General features: G+C 38.8%; 2 protein-coding genes across 2 annotated transcripts; one reads left to right on the top strand and one right to left on the bottom strand.

Annotated features, from left to right (window-relative positions):
• The first annotated feature begins 144 nt into the window (after positions 1-144).
• On the top strand, positions 145-9290 carry LOC127938480 (mitochondrial basic amino acids transporter-like). Its single transcript, XM_052535127.1, has 4 exons — positions 145-852; positions 4719-4762; positions 5267-5350; positions 6633-9290. Exons 1-4 carry the CDS (start codon positions 825-827, stop codon positions 7401-7403), a joined length of 927 nt encoding a protein of 308 aa, XP_052391087.1. The 5' UTR covers positions 145-824; the 3' UTR covers positions 7404-9290.
• Positions 9291-9410: 120 nt separating this feature from the next.
• myh6 (myosin, heavy chain 6, cardiac muscle, alpha) lies at positions 9411-16286 on the bottom strand. Its single transcript, XM_052535117.1, has one exon. It carries the CDS (start codon positions 15697-15699, stop codon positions 9889-9891), a length of 5811 nt encoding a protein of 1936 aa, XP_052391077.1. The 5' UTR covers positions 15700-16286; the 3' UTR covers positions 9411-9888.
• Between the last annotated feature and the right edge of the window lie 1030 nt (positions 16287-17316).

The raw sequence follows: 17316 nt of genomic DNA, 5'->3' as shown, positions 1-17316 counted from the left end.
ACACAGTAGCCCAGATTTGTTTATTGTAAGTATCTCTTCAATATAAATAATAAATCAAGGTTAAATTTAAAATCTCAATATCCCTGATAGCAAACATATATCACGTCTGGATTTACATATTAAAGACTTATTTTTTTAAAGTGATTGCTCATAATACATCTGTAAGATGTTTATGATGTAAAACCGACATCTTTAAGACGTCTATCAGATGTATGTTCACAGCAGATGTGTTCTTTAACTTTAACAGACATCTTGTAGATGTGCTCTGGGTTTGCTGAGTGAAGAGCTGTGCATTCGAATCAATCCATCCGAACGAACCGATTCACTTCAACGAGTCGGACTCCCCGACGCGAAGGCACGTCATGAATATTAATTAGCTCAACCGCCTATGGCTTAGCTAGACTACTGAATATTTAAAAAATGACCTTCTTGGTAACCATCCTAATGCCTCGTGAACGCGTCTTCGCAGTAATAAAATCCGAGAGCAAAGAGGAACAGAAATCCTTTTTAAATCCGCGGGTCGCGATTGGGCGCGTGCACAACACACCTCCTCCTCACCAACACCCATCCATCATCCATTCTCCACCCAGAACCCGCTGCACAAGCAGAGCCGGTGCACCCAGCAGGTGCCAGACAAGCTAGGAGGTGAAATTTTCCACTACGACCCGATTAGTGACTTACAGCTGGCGCAGACTCGATCTCCCTGCTGCGTTACCGCTACACCGCATCACCTCCTCCTCACAGACATTCAGCACAGGACAGGCCCGAGGAACTAAAGCAGGTTTGAGCTCATCTCATCTAAACGAACACAGCTTCAAGCAGTGATGGACTTCCTTGCTGGATGCATAGGAGGTAAGGCATCTCTACCAGTACAGTAGAGTACAGTAGAGTACAGTAGAGTACAGTAAATCCGTGTATGCTCGATTAGGACTTAGTTAAGCTCGTTAAGAGGGTCTAACCAACGCACAGTCAGCGTGTTGATCAAATATAGCTTGTATTTGTACATTCAGATTCAGTAGTCTGTCATGCATATGTGTGGAGTTTATTTTGAAGTGAGTTGATGTAATTCACACGGTCAGATCGATTCACACGTGCTGAATTATTTGTAGCAGGAAGCCACATCACGCTGGACACGTGAAAAGAGTTTGGTTTTATTGAATTCTGTTAAATACTCATGCTAAATCTATATTTTTAATGTGCTTTAATGAGCAATCATTTCAAATCTATTTCTGCAACTGTTTTTTTTCGCTTTTGGTTTGATATTCAGTTTGTTGTTAGTGAGCTGTGTGTTGAGGTGGGTGAGTCACGTGACGGAGTTCTACTCTGCCGCCTTTGAAGTAAAGAATGTTACATTGTGACTGACTGACTGCTTCTGAATGATTGACGTGTTCTAAATTGGGTTAAATCGGCAACATTTTCCTTTGTGGTGGAAAAGATTATTTAGAAAGTAATTGATAATTTTTTATAACGTCTTGCTTTCGTTTTTCTTTCTTTCTGGCTTTTAATTCTAATTTAAAAAAAAAAAAATATATATATATATATATATATATATATATATATATATATATATATATATATATATATATATATATATATATATCATTTATTTATTTATCTCAGTGTTGTGAGTTTATATCTCACAATTCTGATATTTCTTCTTAAAACTGTGTTTATATACCACAAATTTGAGATTATGTATAAATTATATGTGGGAAAAGTTGTGAGAGCCACAATTACCTTTTTATTAATTTATTTTTTAGCCTGTGGAGGAAACCAGTTTAGGCCTTAATCACATTTTTGATTGATTAACAGATGAAGTTGCAGTATTTATGGAGTAGCCTACACATGTTTTCTACATCTAATTTGAATAGGTTTCACTTGCACAAGACAGAATTTGGGATTCATTAATTATTCAGCTTTTGTTATAAATTCCACTGTAATGCAAATGTGGTCATAATAGCGTGCTTATCTGTATTCAGTGTAATAGTCTGGATTCTCCTTGAAGTCATCCTATTCTCTTATGAGAATAACAGTCGTGCATGAGCTGCTGTGAAATGTGTTTCCCGGAAGAGCCCAGAATAACCCCCCCCCCATACGCCTGTCCATGTCCTGTCAAAAGCAGAGGCATCCCACACACCCCTGCGGGAGCCAATCCCAGCCACAGGACGGGGTCACATCTCTCTCAAAGCCCCTCCCGGCTCGTGTTTCATATTACAGATGTGAAGACACAGTGCTTCATAAAAGTTAGATCACAGGTGTCATTATGAGCCCAGTTTATGTTTCCCTATGTTTACTGATGAATGATTGATAATGTGGCTCGTCATTTTTTCAATATTAATTGAACTAGACCTAGAAATAGAACTGAAGTATTTTTTCCTTCACTAATATGTCTATATAGATCTATAAAAAATATACTAATTCATTATTACTTGGTCATTTATTATGAGTGTGAGTGTATATACACACACACTCAATAATAAATCAAATAGATGCATGTACTAATATGTATGTTTATATATATATATATATAAACAAATATAAATGTTATACATATATTTGTTTCAATTTGTTTAAACTGGTTTAAACATACATTTTTAAATCAGTTAATAAAAAGGCATGTTTTGCTTGCTGTTTTTCTCTAAATGAACAACACAAGTAATAGTGGTATTTAATCTTTTTTATGTGCGCCAATGTAACAATATTTAATAATTAACAGTGATCTAATCAAACTTATTGACTATTAAAATATCTGTGTGAACACTTTCAGAATTACAAATTTTATGAAGTCAAATTTTTGTCAACTGCAAATATATTGAAAAATAGTGTTTATGTAATTTTTCCTTTACTGTATCTTTTCTTAAGTCAGCTCTTGTCCCCATTTGACGACTTGAGTTTGTAGCAAAGGACATGTTTTGATTGGTCAGGATGGACCAACGCCTTCGGTCTAGGCTGACTCCCATCGACCCGAGCACATGTGCGTCCAGCCATGTGGATCCATGAGGAGTCATTGGTCTCCTTGGCATGGAGCAGTAACCGCTGATATGTAATACCCTGTGAGATACTCCGATAGATCTCCTGTGAGATTTCCAGTCCTACATTAGCATCTTTCAGTGTCTGCCAATCAATGACTGACTTTGTTGTTGTTCTGAATCTAAAAAGATGGAAATAAAACACTGACGATCCTAGAATTGACTCTGTTGTTTATATATAGCTGTGCTTACAACAGTTTTATGCTAAATTTAGCACTAAATGTGGTCATGGGGCAATATAGCATACAAATGTAGAATTTTTTTTTTTTTCTCACACGAGTTGTAAACTCTGGATAGCGAGTGGTAAACTCTGGATAGCGAGTAATAACTCTGAATAGCGAGTGGTAAACTCTAGATAGCGAGTGATAGACTCTGAATAGCGAGTCGTAGACTCTGAATAGCTAGTCGTAAACTCTGGATAGCTAGTCGTAAACTCTGAATAGCGAGTCGTAAACTCTGAATAGCGAGTCGTAAAACTCTGAATAGCGAGTCGTAAACCCTGAATAGCGAGTCGTAAACCCTGAATAGCGAGTCGTAAACCCTGAATAGCGAGTCGTAAACCCTGAATAGCGAGTCGTAAAACTCTGGATAGCTAGTCGTAAAACTCTGGATAGCTAGTCGTAAAACCCTGAATAGCGAGTCGTAAACCCTGAATAGCGAGTCGTAAACCCTGAATAGCGAGTCGTAAACCCTGAATAGCGAGTCGTAACCCTGAATAGCGAGTCGTAAACCCTGAATAGCGAGTCGTAAACCCTGGATAGCGAGTCGTAAACTCTGGATAGCAAGTCGTAAACTCTGGATAGCGAGTTGTAAACTATGAATAGCGAGTAGTAAACTATGAATAGCGAGTCGTAAACTATGAATAGCGAGTCGTAAACTATGAATAGCGAGTCGTAAACTATGAATAGCGAGTCGTAAACTCTGGATAGCGAGTGGTAAACTCTGAATAGCGTGTGGTAAACTCTAGATAGCGAGTAGTAAACTCTAGATAGCGATTCGTAAACTATGAATAGAGAGTCATAAACTATGGATAGCGAGTGGTAAATTCTGAATAGCGAGTGGTAAACTGAATAGTGATCCATAAACTCTGAATAGCGAGTGGTAAACTCTAGATAGCGAGTCGTAAACTAAGAATAGCGAGTCATAAACTATGGATAGCAAGTGGTTAGTGAGTCGTAACCTCTGGATAGCGAGTCGTAAACTCTGAATTAAGCAAGATGTTTTTGGAGAAAAAAGATACAAACTCAGATTTGCAAGTCGTAAACTAAGAATTCTGAGAAAAGGTCACAATTTTAAGAAAATATGCAATTACCTTTAAGAATTTTTTTTTTAGGTGACACAAACAGGTTTCTTTAGGTACCGTATTTTCCAGACTAGAAGTCACACTTTTTTTCATAGTTTGGCTGGTCCTGCGACTTATAGTCAGGTGCAACTTATTTATCAAAATTTATTTGACATGAACCTAGAAAAAACATTACGGTAATGTTTTCTTTTGGTTCTTAGTTCTAAATAAATGTGACTTATAGTCCAGTGCGACTTATATATGTTTTTTTTCCTTGTCATGATGTATTTTTGGACTGATGTGACTTATACTTAGGTCCGACTTATAGTCCGAAAAATACTGTATACAGAGTATATTGCTCAATAGTTAAGCATTACAAACTCATATAATTTCTCTTTTCTGTCCAGGTGCTGCCGGGGTCCTCGTCGGACATCCTTTCGACACAGTTAAGGTTAGTAATCATTGACTTGTGTTGTTCGAGTGTCAGTGCTTTCGCTGCACGTAGGTTGAGCAAATCTGTCATCTGAACCGGCTGTTGATTTCTTAGGAACTCTCTTAAAACAAACGAGCAAACACTTATCATTGCTATTTTTGGCTGATGTTTAACGCAGGGAGCTTGTTTGTGTCGTGACACTTTACTCCATCCTATCCATTTCATGCTGAACCCTGTGACTTAAAAATTACTCCTGTGTAAGCACATCATACTAGTCCTGTGGTCACAGGGTAAATAATAACTTAGTAGTGACGCTATTAACTATGTTTATTTATATTATTATTATTAATAAAAAAATGTATTCTGTTTACGGTCTTGAATATTTAGGCCATAAATTGCAATTGATGGTTTTCAATCATTTAACCACAATGGCAGTTCATCTGTTTCCATATTCAAAAGAAACTCTGAAGTACCAGCTCTTTTTATCATGGGCTTGTAGTAATCATGTTGTCTGTCCTGTAGGTTCGTCTTCAGGTCCAGAGTGTTGATAAACCACTTTACCGAGGCACTTTTCATTGTTTCCAGTCCATCATACGTCAAGAATCAGTGAGTGAAAACTTCAGTGGTTTTATATTCTTCTCTTTAACTGCATCACAAACACCTACACTCACATAAACCCATATATTTTTAGAGCATATCTCAACTAGCTGATGGTTTTATTTCTATTTTTGTCACAAAATATAACTATACTATCAGCCAGATCTAATCTACTTAATGCAACTGTAAGGCATGAAGATATTCAGATATTATAATCATTAACATCATGATTTTCAGTAAATCTGCTTTGAATAGTCATATTGTGAAAAGGACTATATAAATAAATTTAATTTGATTTCCCTATGCTTGCCCATGTAAACTATTTAGATTTTTTTAAAGGTTGTTCAAATGAATATTTAAACGTGAACCTTCTCAGCGTCTGACTAAGAAGTAAAATGTAATTATACTTTAGTTGTTCTTTGGAGATTTTCTGATTTTAGTACTTTTTGATGAAAAGTGTGTGTGTGTGTACGCGAACATACACACAATAAATTGGTAAATTTATTTAATAAATTGATATTTATTTTATAATTTAATTAATTTAATTAATATTTTTAATGCTGCTGTTTTTATTAAATTTTTATTTATTTATTTAGTATGAATTTATCTTTTTATGTTTAATGCTTCACATTCATCGAGATCTCCATTATTTTTGTGCCAGATAAATACAGAAAAAAAAAAATATATATATATATATATTAGCTGGTCAATGGAAACAGTTAAAAATGTAGACAATGTATACTTTATATAAATAATCTTACTTTTAAAAATAGAATAAAAATACTTTTTTACATTATTTTGTTACTATTTATGAAATGTAATAATTTGACAAATATTTTAATTAATTTCATTGCTATTCTTAAACACTTCTCAGTTATTAGAAAAAAGTATAATTGTTTATTTTAATGACTTCAAAAGATGAGGGATGAATAAATTATAGCAATCTTAATTTTTGGGTGACAATCCCTTACAAACAGATTAAACTACAGTAATATTTAAATTAATATTTAACTTTTATTTTATTAATATTGTAGTCATTTTATATTGTACTTTATTAATACTTATTTAAATATATTATTTCATTACATTTTTACAGTTTCTAAAATATTGTTAAATTATTTTATACAAGTCATTGAAGGATAGTTCTTAAGACTTGTATATTTTATCATTCTCGAGTCGTTGATGCTGATATGGCAACAATTACTCAAATATTTGACATCTCTTTGATATCTTTGCATTTACACATGTACATAAATGCAGCTTGGATCACTTTGCTTCACCTTTTCTGCAGATGCTTGGTCTTTATAAAGGCATTGGGTCGCCCATGATGGGCCTGACGTTCATCAACGCCATCGTCTTTGGTGTTCAGGGCAACACCATGCGTATGTTAAGCAAGGATACACCTCTGAACCAGTTCCTAGCTGGAGCGGCGGCTGGCGCCATCCAGTGCGTGATCTGCTGCCCGATGGAACTGGCCAAGACCCGAATGCAGATGCAAGGAACGGGCGAGAAGAAGTCGTCCTCTCGGAAGGTCTACAAAAACTCACTGGATTGCCTGGCTCGCATTTACCAGCGCGAGGGTTTGCGGGGAGTCAACCGGGGAATGGTTACAACTCTTATCCGGGAGACACCGGGCTTCGGCGTTTATTTCCTCACGTACGACCTACTGACGCGTTCGCTGGGATGCGAGCCGGAAGATCCGTACATGATTCCCAAACTGCTGTTCGCCGGCGGGATGTCGGGAATCGCATCTTGGCTTTCGACGTACCCGGTGGATGTGATAAAATCCCGGCTCCAGGCCGACGGGGTCGGAGGAAAGTACCAGTACAGTAGCATCATGGACTGCACGAGGAAGAGCATCCAGCGCGAAGGTTGGCGTGTTTTCACACGCGGACTTACTTCCACTCTTCTACGGGCTTTTCCAGTTAACGCAGCCACTTTCGCAACGGTCACCCTCTTCCTTTTGTACGTACGTTCGGATGACGCTCCGAAAGATTGCGAAGCTGCTCCAGGTACACATCACGCGCCATTGCAGCAACAAGTGCAACCATCCAGTCTGTGAGTAACCTCATCTCTCTGGGATATCAACTAGCTTGACGCGTAGCACTTCCCAAATCATGGCTGACCTGTTACTAAACGAACAGTTGCTGTGCAGTGAGCACATCTGTCCACTGTAAACGGAATTGCACAACTTCTATCTGTACACTGACTTGAGCTCTGCATTTGTAAATATATTTTTTATATTCAATTCAATATATATATATAATTATAGTGTCCCTGTGGCTCAAGTGGTAGAGCATTGCGTAGCAAGCGCAAGGTTGGGAGTTTGAATCCCGGGGAACACATGTTAGGAAAAGTTGTTAGACTGAATGCAATGTAAGTCGCTTAAGATAAAAGCGTCTGCATAAATGCATAAATGTAAATTTAACAAACACTTTCCTGTGTCTGCCTTATGAGAGATGAAAGAATCCGACCTCTGAAAGTAAGAATTTGCATGTTGATGTAGTCAACTACTTTTGTTGTTGCTTGGGAAAACTAGAAAAACTTGCTTCGACATTGCAAATTATTGCTACACTGAAGAGAAACCAGTGTCTAAACAAATCCTCCAAAGCATATATCAAGTTTAGCTAGGCTGGACACCAATTGATGTGAATAGAAAAGAGGCTGTAATGTGTAGACGTGTGGATGTAGGTTGTGCCTTCTTAAGGTTATAGTTGTTTCCAGAGGTTTCTGGTCCACGGTAAATTCATTTTTGGAAAGGTAGTTACCAAGGTCCTTCTCAGCCGTGTTTTTGTTTGCATCTAATCTAACATGGTCTCTACCCTGACTAAGTTAAAGCCCCGGACATAAGATAAAATTTGTAAGGTCAACTCCACCAAGACTTGGACAAATATGATTCTGGCCCTGGAGAATATAGTCTTTGTTATTATGATGTTTTAATCTGAGGAGTGAGAACCTCCTTTTAGTGGAAGCTGCTGGTGAAATTGCCTAAAAGGTTACAATATCTTGGCCCACTTTTAAAGCTGTGTAATGAATATAGTAGACACCAATGTTCCGAAGTTTCTAAATCACTATTGTGATGTATGAGGAACTGTTGATATTGTCTACTTCAAAATGTATTACCTTGTTGCTGGTGTACTGAAAAGAGAATGAACCAAAGTTTTTTTTGTCTGACAAATCAAATTCTGTCCCCTCAGTGTAAGTCTTCTGCCCTAGACTTATGGTTTATTATCTATAAAATTAATGAAGTATTTGCATGTTTTCTGTAACTTATTAAAGTGTTGGGATACAAGTTGTATCGGCCCCATTGGAGGTCCACTGTATCTATATCTATACTGCTATTAGAGTTTTAAATGACCTGCTGTGTTCAAGTAACATCTTTTGATTGACTGACGCATGTGGGTTGTCTCTTGAGTTATACTGTAAGATCAATATATTTTATGATCGTGTGTATCGACGCTGGAATTTTCTCAGCATACAGAAATAAATGGATTTGCATATGTTAGATTTCAAAGTACTGAATGTAAGAGACTAAAACATACACGTGGGATAGGAGTGTATAACAGACAGAAGATGTTTCTGTAACGGTTACAGATTGTTTGTTGTATTAAATGTAAATATGTAGTATTTAGTATTAGTATTAGTATTTCAAAAAACTAAATATGTTGTGTGTGATGTCTGTGAGAGATGTAAATAAACTGTATGTTATGGAGCTAGATTGGTTGCAGAAGTACTGAAGTGGTTTTAATTTGAATAGTTTTCTTTCTTTTTCATGTTCGTTGTTACTGCCGTTGCTGAACAGATTGAACTGTACTGAATCGAATAAAATGTTCGTCCTATTTTTGTATAAAAAACTGTTCTGTGCTGCTCCCAAGTGGTTGGCCTCAAACAATTTACCAATTGTTTTTGGTCATCTAAAATATGTGAAAATAAATGGGATAACTAATAAGTCTTGTGTTTTTTGTCTTTATTTATATATATATATAACTTGTTGTCAATTGATGTTGACATGTCATGTGGTGCGTTAAACACAAAAATGAGATTCTGTAATTTTAAAGTACTGTATTTTATTTCAGTTTTCATTGCATTTCAAATTATTAGCCAAATATTCATTACTTAGTTTTGCCTCCATGTTGTTTTTTAGTGATAATTTTGACCCTGCACCCTGGACCACAAAACCAGTCATAAGAATCAATTTTACACAATCTCCAAGCTGAATAATAATAATCTTTCCATTGATGTATGGTTTGTTTGGAGGATGGTATTTGGCTGAGATACAACTATTTGAAAATCTGAAATCTTAGGGAGCAAAAAAATCTAGAAATGCATATTAATAATCATAATAATAATCTATAATTTTGACCCATACAATGTATTTTTGGCATTTGCTACAAATATACCCCAGAGACTAAAGACTTTGGTTTTGTGGCCTAGGGACACATTTATGGTTTGACTAATGTTTAATCTTTTAGAGGGATTCCTGGTACTTATCTTAAAACTAGTGAACAAACAAATCTGGGTGAGATTACACAACTACTCAAGACACATTATTCATCCTGGGATTTCTTTCCGGGTACACCATCTCTAGTTTTAGCACGCAGCTTGTTTACTTGAGATTCTGCAATATCCGCCCGCTCCTCTGCCTCTTCCAGCTCGTGCTGCAGTTTTCGTAATTTGGCCAGGTTGGCATTTGCCTGTTCCTCGGCTTCTTCAGCAGAACGTTTGTAAGATTTTACTTTCAGCTGTAGCTTGTCCACTAAGTCTTGCAGTCTTGCCAGGTTCTTGCGATCCTCGTCTGTCTGATAAGTCAGCTCCTTTATGCGTCGTTCATACTTTCTCACACTTTTAATGGACTCTGAACCTCGCTTTTGCTCTGCATCTAACTCATTCTCAAGGTCACGGATACGTGCCTCCATTTTTTGTAGCTGCTTTTTCCCTCCTTTCATTGCTACTTGCTCTGCTTCATCTAGACGGTGCTGTAGGTCCTTGATGGTCTGTTCCATGTTCTTTTTCATCCTTTCAAGGTGTGCACTAGTGTCTTGTTCCTTCTTTAACTCTTCGGCCATCATAGCTGCATCAGTAATGGCTTTCTTTGCCTTTTCATCTGCATTGCGATTCTCTTGCACTAACTCCTCAATTTCATTCTGCAACTGAAGCAGATCAGATTCTTGCTTTTTCTTTTGATTGATGAGGCTAGTGTTTTGGGAGTGCAAGAGTTGCATCCTCTCAGTGGCTTCAGTAAGTTCATGTTCAGCTAGTTTGCGACACCTCTCTGTTTGTTCCAGCACTGCTCTCAGTTCTTCTAGTTCTGCTTGAATCAGGTTGTTTCTGCGCTCCAACAGGGAAATGTTTTCTTTGAGATCATCATTACTGTGAAGTGTCTCGTCCAGCTGGAGTTGAGTGTCCTTTAAGCATGACTGGATCATCTTCAACTGCTTCTGGGCATCAGCTGCCTGTCTGTTGGCCTGGCTTAATTGAATTTCCATTTCATTAAGGTCTCCCTCCATCTTCTTTTTTACTCTTAAGGCCTCGTTGCGGCTTCTATTCTCTGCCTCAAGAGACGCCTGCAAGGATTCAACCATACGCTGGTAGTTTCTTTTTGCTTGTTCCATTTCCTCATCCTTCTCAGCCATCTTGCGCTCAACATCTGCCTTCAACTGGTTGAATTCCAGCTGAGTTCGTAGAATCTTACCTTCTTCGTGCTCGACTGAAGCATCAGCTTCTTCAAGTGCTGACTGCAACTCTGCTTTCTCCTGTTCCAGCTGTTTCCTCAGTTTTTCTAACTCGTGAATACTCTTTCGTCCTTCACCCACTTGATCCGTTAAGTCTGAGATCTCCTCCTGAAGATTCTTGTTTTCCCTTTTGATGGTCTCAAGGTGATCTAGCGTTTCTTCATAAGAGTTCTTCAGTTTAAAGAGCTCTGTACTTAAGCTACGGGCTTCCTTTTGTGCTCCCTCAAGCTCACACTGTGACTCTTCATACTTTTGTTTCCACTCTGCAATGACTTTGTCAAAGGATCTCTGTTTTTTGTCCAGGGCCGCAGATGCTGCATTCGACCGTTCAAGATCCAGCATCAGATCTTCAATCTCATTTTGCAGGCGATGTTTTGTTTTCTCGAGAGAAGAACACTTTGCATTCACTGCTTCCACTGCTTCCTCTGCTTCTTGCAATTTTTGTACAAGTTTCTTCTTGGCTTCCTCCAGTTCCTCCGTTCTCTGGATTCCATCAGTCTCATACCTTGCCCTCCATGTTGCTACCTCTGTATTGGCTTTGGATAATGCCCGTTGGAGCTCAGCTTTTGCTTCTTGCTCCTCTTCAAATTGCTCTCTTAGTAAGTCACAATCATGACGGGCTGACTGTACAGCATGAGCAAGAGCACTCTTTGCTTTCACCTCTTCCTCAAGTTGTCTTTTCAAGTCTTCAAGTTGCTGGGTGTATGAGGTCTTTCCTCTAGTGAGTTGGGAGATTAGACATTCCTTCTCCTCCAGTTGTCGTCCAAGTTCCCCATTTTCAGTCAGCAACTTGGCTTTCTGGGTGGACGTATCATTCAGTGCTCTCTGGGCTTCTTCAGCTTTTGACCTATGCTCATTCATCTGATCTTCCAGTGAGCGGCACATCTTTTCAAGATTTACCTTGGCCTTTACCACACTCTCCATGTTCGAGGAAAGGTCATCCAATTCCAACTTGAATTCAACTTTTTCTTTCTCTAACTTCTGTTTGACCCTTTGCAAATTGTCAATCTGTTCCCCTAGTTCTGCCACACTGTCTGCATGCTTCTTCCGAAGGGAGGCAGTGGTGGCCTCATGATGAAGAGTGGCTTCCTCAAGGTCCCTGCGCAACTTTTGAAACTCTGCTTCCCTTTTTTTATTGAGTTCTACCTGAGCACATGTGGCCCCACCTGCCTCCTCTAGACGCTCACTGATGTCCTCCAGTTCTCTAGAAATTTCAGATCGTTGTTTCTCCACCTTTGCACGAGCCGCACGCTCCGCATCCAGCTCCTCCTCCAGTTCTTCAATTCGAGCTTGGTTTTCTTTTAGTTTTTTTTGCAACTGTACTGAAGCCGTTTGCTCGTCTTCAATCTTTCCGTTCAGCTGATTGATTTCAAAGTCTTTCTTTTTAAGTTTTTCTTCTAGTTGCTGTTTGTCATTCTCCAAGTCCATTACACTCTCCTGAGTCAGTTTCACATCTCCTTCCATCTTTCTCTTGATACGCTCCAAGTCCATCCTAACTTTTTTTTCTTGTTCCAATGAGCCCTCAAGATCATCCACCTGTTGTTCAAGCTTAGCTTTTGCTTTTGTCAATATATTTACTTTGTCCTCCTCACTTTGAAGGTCATCCAGTGTTTGCTGCTGAGCCTCTTGTAGAGCTTTTTTCTCTTTGGTGAGTTTCATTATGTTTTCATCAAGGGATGACATTTCCTCTGTTAGATTCTTCACTTTGTTCTCAGTGGCATGCTTTTCCTTTTCCACCTTGGCCAATGTCAGCTCCAGGTCATCTATATCTTTCTTGAGCTCAGAACATTCATCCTCCAACTTGCGTTTCTTGGCTGTGAGGTCTGCATTTATCTCTTCCTCATCCTCTATACGTTCTGCCAGCTCTTTGACTTTAGCCTCTAGCTGGATTTTGCTTTTTATGAGCTGTTCACATCGTTCTTCGGAATCCATTAGCGTGTCCTGCTCTGATTGCACCTGAAGAAGTAAATCATTCTTCTCTTGAAGAAGAGTGACCATTTTCTCTTCTAACTCTTTCCTCCTGGCCTCAGATTTCTCCAAAGCTTCTTTTAACGTATTGAATTCATCCTTCATGTTTGCCATCTCCTTTTCAGACTCAGCACTCCTTAGCAAAGGTTTTATCTTAAAGAACAGTTTCATCCATGGCCAGTTTTTCACACCAAGGAAAGAACGAAGGTTCCACTGGATGACCATGAGGGCGTCTCTACGTTCCACAAGTTTCTGAAACTCAACTCTCATCAGTAATCCACGAGCATAAGACTGGATCCTAGTGAGGATACGAGCGAGTTGGTCATCTCGCATCTCTTCTAACGTACCAAGCAGACCCGCTTTAAAAAAGACTTTTGTGTGGCCAAATTTGTATTGCGTGTGATCGATGTCTAGTGAGCCTAACAGCTTCTCAGCACTTTTCTTGTTTTCGATGAACTGTCCTTCAGGGATGGCAGATGCATTTAGGATTCTGTACCTCTGTTTGAAATCACCATAGAGGATCCTGTTTGGGAAACCTTTCCTGCAAATCCTGATACCCTCCAGTACACCGTTGCAGCGAAGCTGGTGCATGACCAGACAGTTGTCCATGATTCCAGGAGTTTTGCTCTCATTTGGAATCAGACAACGGACAAAGTGTGGGTTTGTGGTTTTCAGATTGGTCATTAATTTGTTAAGGTTTTCTCTGTGCAGGGCGGACACGGTCTGAAAAGATGACCCCTTTTTCTTGGCCCCTTTCCCACCTGACTTTTCTGCTGCATCTCCTGCTGCATAGGTTGAGAATAGATGACTCAACAACTTCAAAGAGGATTTCTGATAGAGACCAACTACAGTTTCATTCAATGGGTCTTTGTTCTTCACCAACCAGCCAGAAATATTATAGTCCACAGTACCTGCATAATGGGATAAGGCAAAGTGTGCTTCTGCCTTTCCCTTCACAACTCGTGGCTTTTGGAAAATGTTTGTCTTTCCCAGATGGTTGTCATATAGCTTTGCTTTGAATGTCTGATCACTGGCCTTTGGAAACATGCACTCTTCCTCCAGAATGGACATGATCCCTAGGGGTTTCTCAATCAGATCAATGCAGGATTGCAGATCCATCCCGAAGTCAATGAACTCCCAGTCAATCCCCTCTTTTTTGTATTCCTCTTGTTCCAGAACGAACATGTGGTGATTGAAAAACTGCTGCAGCTTTTCATTTGTGAAATTGATGCAGAGTTGTTCAAACGTGTTGAAATCAAAGATCTCAAAGCCAGCAATGTCTAGTACACCAATGAAATGCTGGCGATGTTGCTTTGTGTCAAGAGAGTGGTTAATTCTTACCACCATCCAGTTGAACATTTTCTCATACACTGACTTTGCCAGTGCACCAATTGAGTAATACACTTGGTCCACACTCTGTCCTTTTGTGACGTACTCATTGCCTACCTTGACTCTGGGATGGCAGAGTCCTTTGAGCAGGTCAGCAGAGTTCAGCCCCATTAGATAAGCTGCCTTATCTGCATCTTCAGTACCGTCAGACTCTGCCTGCTCTTCACGCTGTTTCTGCTTGAACTTCATATTGCCATAGTGCATGATAGCACCTGTCAGCTTGTAGACTCCCATCTTTTCTTCGGTCGTGAAGCCAAGTACATCAAATGCTTTGTCAGTAGCAACCAGCTCTTCATTGTCATTGATGGACGCGACGGTTACTTCTCCTTGGGAGATGTAAGAGTAGTCATATGGATTATTGGTTATTAACATCATGTCCAGTAGTTCGGGCTTTTCATTGGACAGTATTTGGAAGAAGATATGGTAGTTCCTCTCAGATTTTAGTTGGAAGGTCACCCGAGACTTCTCTAGCAGGTACGTTTCTATATCAGCAGAGGAGAGTTTACCGCTGGTCCCAAAATGAATGCGGATGAATTTCCCAAAGCGAGAGGAGTTGTCATTTCTCACGGTTTTAGCATTGCCAAAAGCCTCAAGTGCAGGGTTAGCCTGAATGATCTGATCCTCCAGGGTTCCCTTGCTGGAGTCTTTCTTTCCAGCTGCTCCACCAGCGGCAGCAATGCTTGCAAAATACTGGATGACTCTCTTGGTGTTGACAGTCTTCCCAGCACCGGATTCTCCGGTGATAAGGATGGACTGGTTCTCCCGGTCAGTTAGCATGTATTGATAAGCGTTATCAGAGATAGAAAAGATGTGAGGTGGGGCCTCTGATCTCTTCTTACCTCTGTAAGCAGCGACTACTTCTGAGTCGTACACGGGTAACCACTTGTAAGGGTTGACGGTAACACAGAACAGCCCAGAGTAGGTGTAGATCATCCAGGCTGCATAACGCTCTTTGAGGTTGAACAGCACTGCAGGCTCGTGAAGGAAAGTAAGCATCGCCATGTCTTCGATTTTATCGAATTTAGGCGGGTTCTGGGGATGGACGTCTCCATCCTTGACAGTCACTGTCCTCCCATCATCAGTCTTTACAGTGACTTTCCCTTCTTCCTTGTTGACAATTTTCCCCTTCACAAACTCCACCTTATCATCCACAACAAAGCATTCGGTCTTGATGTCAAAGGCTCTTGTCTGCGCTTCCAGACGTTCTTTATCCGACTTCCTCAAGAAGGGAGCAGCCTTTCCGAACTCTGCCATCATAGCATCACCCATAGTGACTGCTTCAGATTTCCAGCTACACTGAGAGTTGATGAGCACACCTCGGCTGAGGAAACTTCAGTGACACAAACCACTAGTGATGGGTTTTTATAGAGAGTTACTGAGATCCAAATAAGGATGTGAAAGGAAAGAACACAGGGGACAGGGTTTTTTATCAAGAGTTAAAAGTGGTGTGGGGTCAGTAACAAGACCTTTTAGTGGTTGAGATCCTTATATAGACATCAAACACCTCTCTGATTGTTTCCACCCTTTAGAAATATTACACATACCTCTAGCAATAAGCATGACCTTCACACACACACACACACACACACACATATATATATATATATAGATGTATGTTCATATATACGTTTTGTTTTTTGTTTTTTAGCAATTAATGTTTGTATTTAGTAAGGGCACATTTAATTGATCAAAAGTAACTTCATAAATGTATATTTTTATTCAGCAAAGAAGCAATAAAGACATTTATAATGTTACGAAAGATTTCCATTTCAATTAAATGCTTTCTATTCATCAAAGAATCCTGAAAAAAAAAGGTTTATGTTTTAACTATTAGACTATTTTTAATATTGATAATAATCAGAAATGTTTCTTGAGCAGTAAATCATCATATTATTCTGATTTCTGAAGATCATGTGACACTGAAGACTGGAGGAATGATGCTGAAAATACAGCGGAGCATCACAGAAATAAATTATAGTTTACAATCCATTCAAAGAGAAAACAGCTATTAAATCTTAATAATATTTCACAACATTACTGTTTTTTTTACTGTATTTTTGTACAATAAATGTAGCCTTGGTGAGCAAAAGAGACTATATATATATATATATATATATATATACTATAACTCCTACAGTTCCCAAACCATATTTGGGAAATTAATATAATAAAATAATAATTTAGAAAATATTGCATGGGAAACACTAAACCGAAAACAGTTTATATAATGTTTGAGTTAAGTAGGACAAAGCTATTGTGCTCTTATGGGAGCTGAGATTCAGGAATCTGTGTTATCTTTGTTCGGCTGTGACTTTATCAGTGCTCCTCTGATAGATGCTGCAGACGCCTCTGAGATCCCGACAGTGAAGGACGTCCCGACTCATCCTCGCTCAGAAACACCCCTGAAATAGAACAGGAATGAAAAGAAGGCTGTGCCTCTTCTGTGATTATCTGTCTCTCTCTGTACTGTCACTGAGCCTCATTCATGAAACAAGGACAACAGTCTCTGAAACTCATCTCTAAATCCATTCTTATAAATGTATGCATGCATGCAATTCAATGCAAAACATCTGTAAGAGTGGCTTTATGAATGACTTACGTTTCACGAATGAGGCCCAGTGTTCCTAATAAAACCATCAAGCGTTTTCTTTATGCAAACTTTAATTTGAAATCTCATTAAACTGAATTTGTGCAGAATTATTACAATGGAGTCATGGTCAGGATGTAATGAAGTGATTTTATTTAATGCATGAAATCAGCGTTGGTTTAGTATCATCTGTATTTGTTTTTTGTATGCTATTGGTTAACATTATGATATAGCTTTTATTTTTATAAGTAAAATGTTTCAAATTCAGTGTTATTTTAGTTTCCTTTTAATATACACAC

Source organism: Carassius gibelio, chromosome A20 (genome assembly GCF_023724105.1).
Source record: "Carassius gibelio isolate Cgi1373 ecotype wild population from Czech Republic chromosome A20, carGib1.2-hapl.c, whole genome shotgun sequence".
In the NCBI taxonomy this organism is placed as follows: domain Eukaryota; kingdom Metazoa; phylum Chordata; class Actinopteri; order Cypriniformes; family Cyprinidae; genus Carassius; species Carassius gibelio.
The sequence above is the reverse complement of the archived record's forward strand: the minus strand, read 5'-3'. Positions and strand labels throughout refer to the sequence as shown.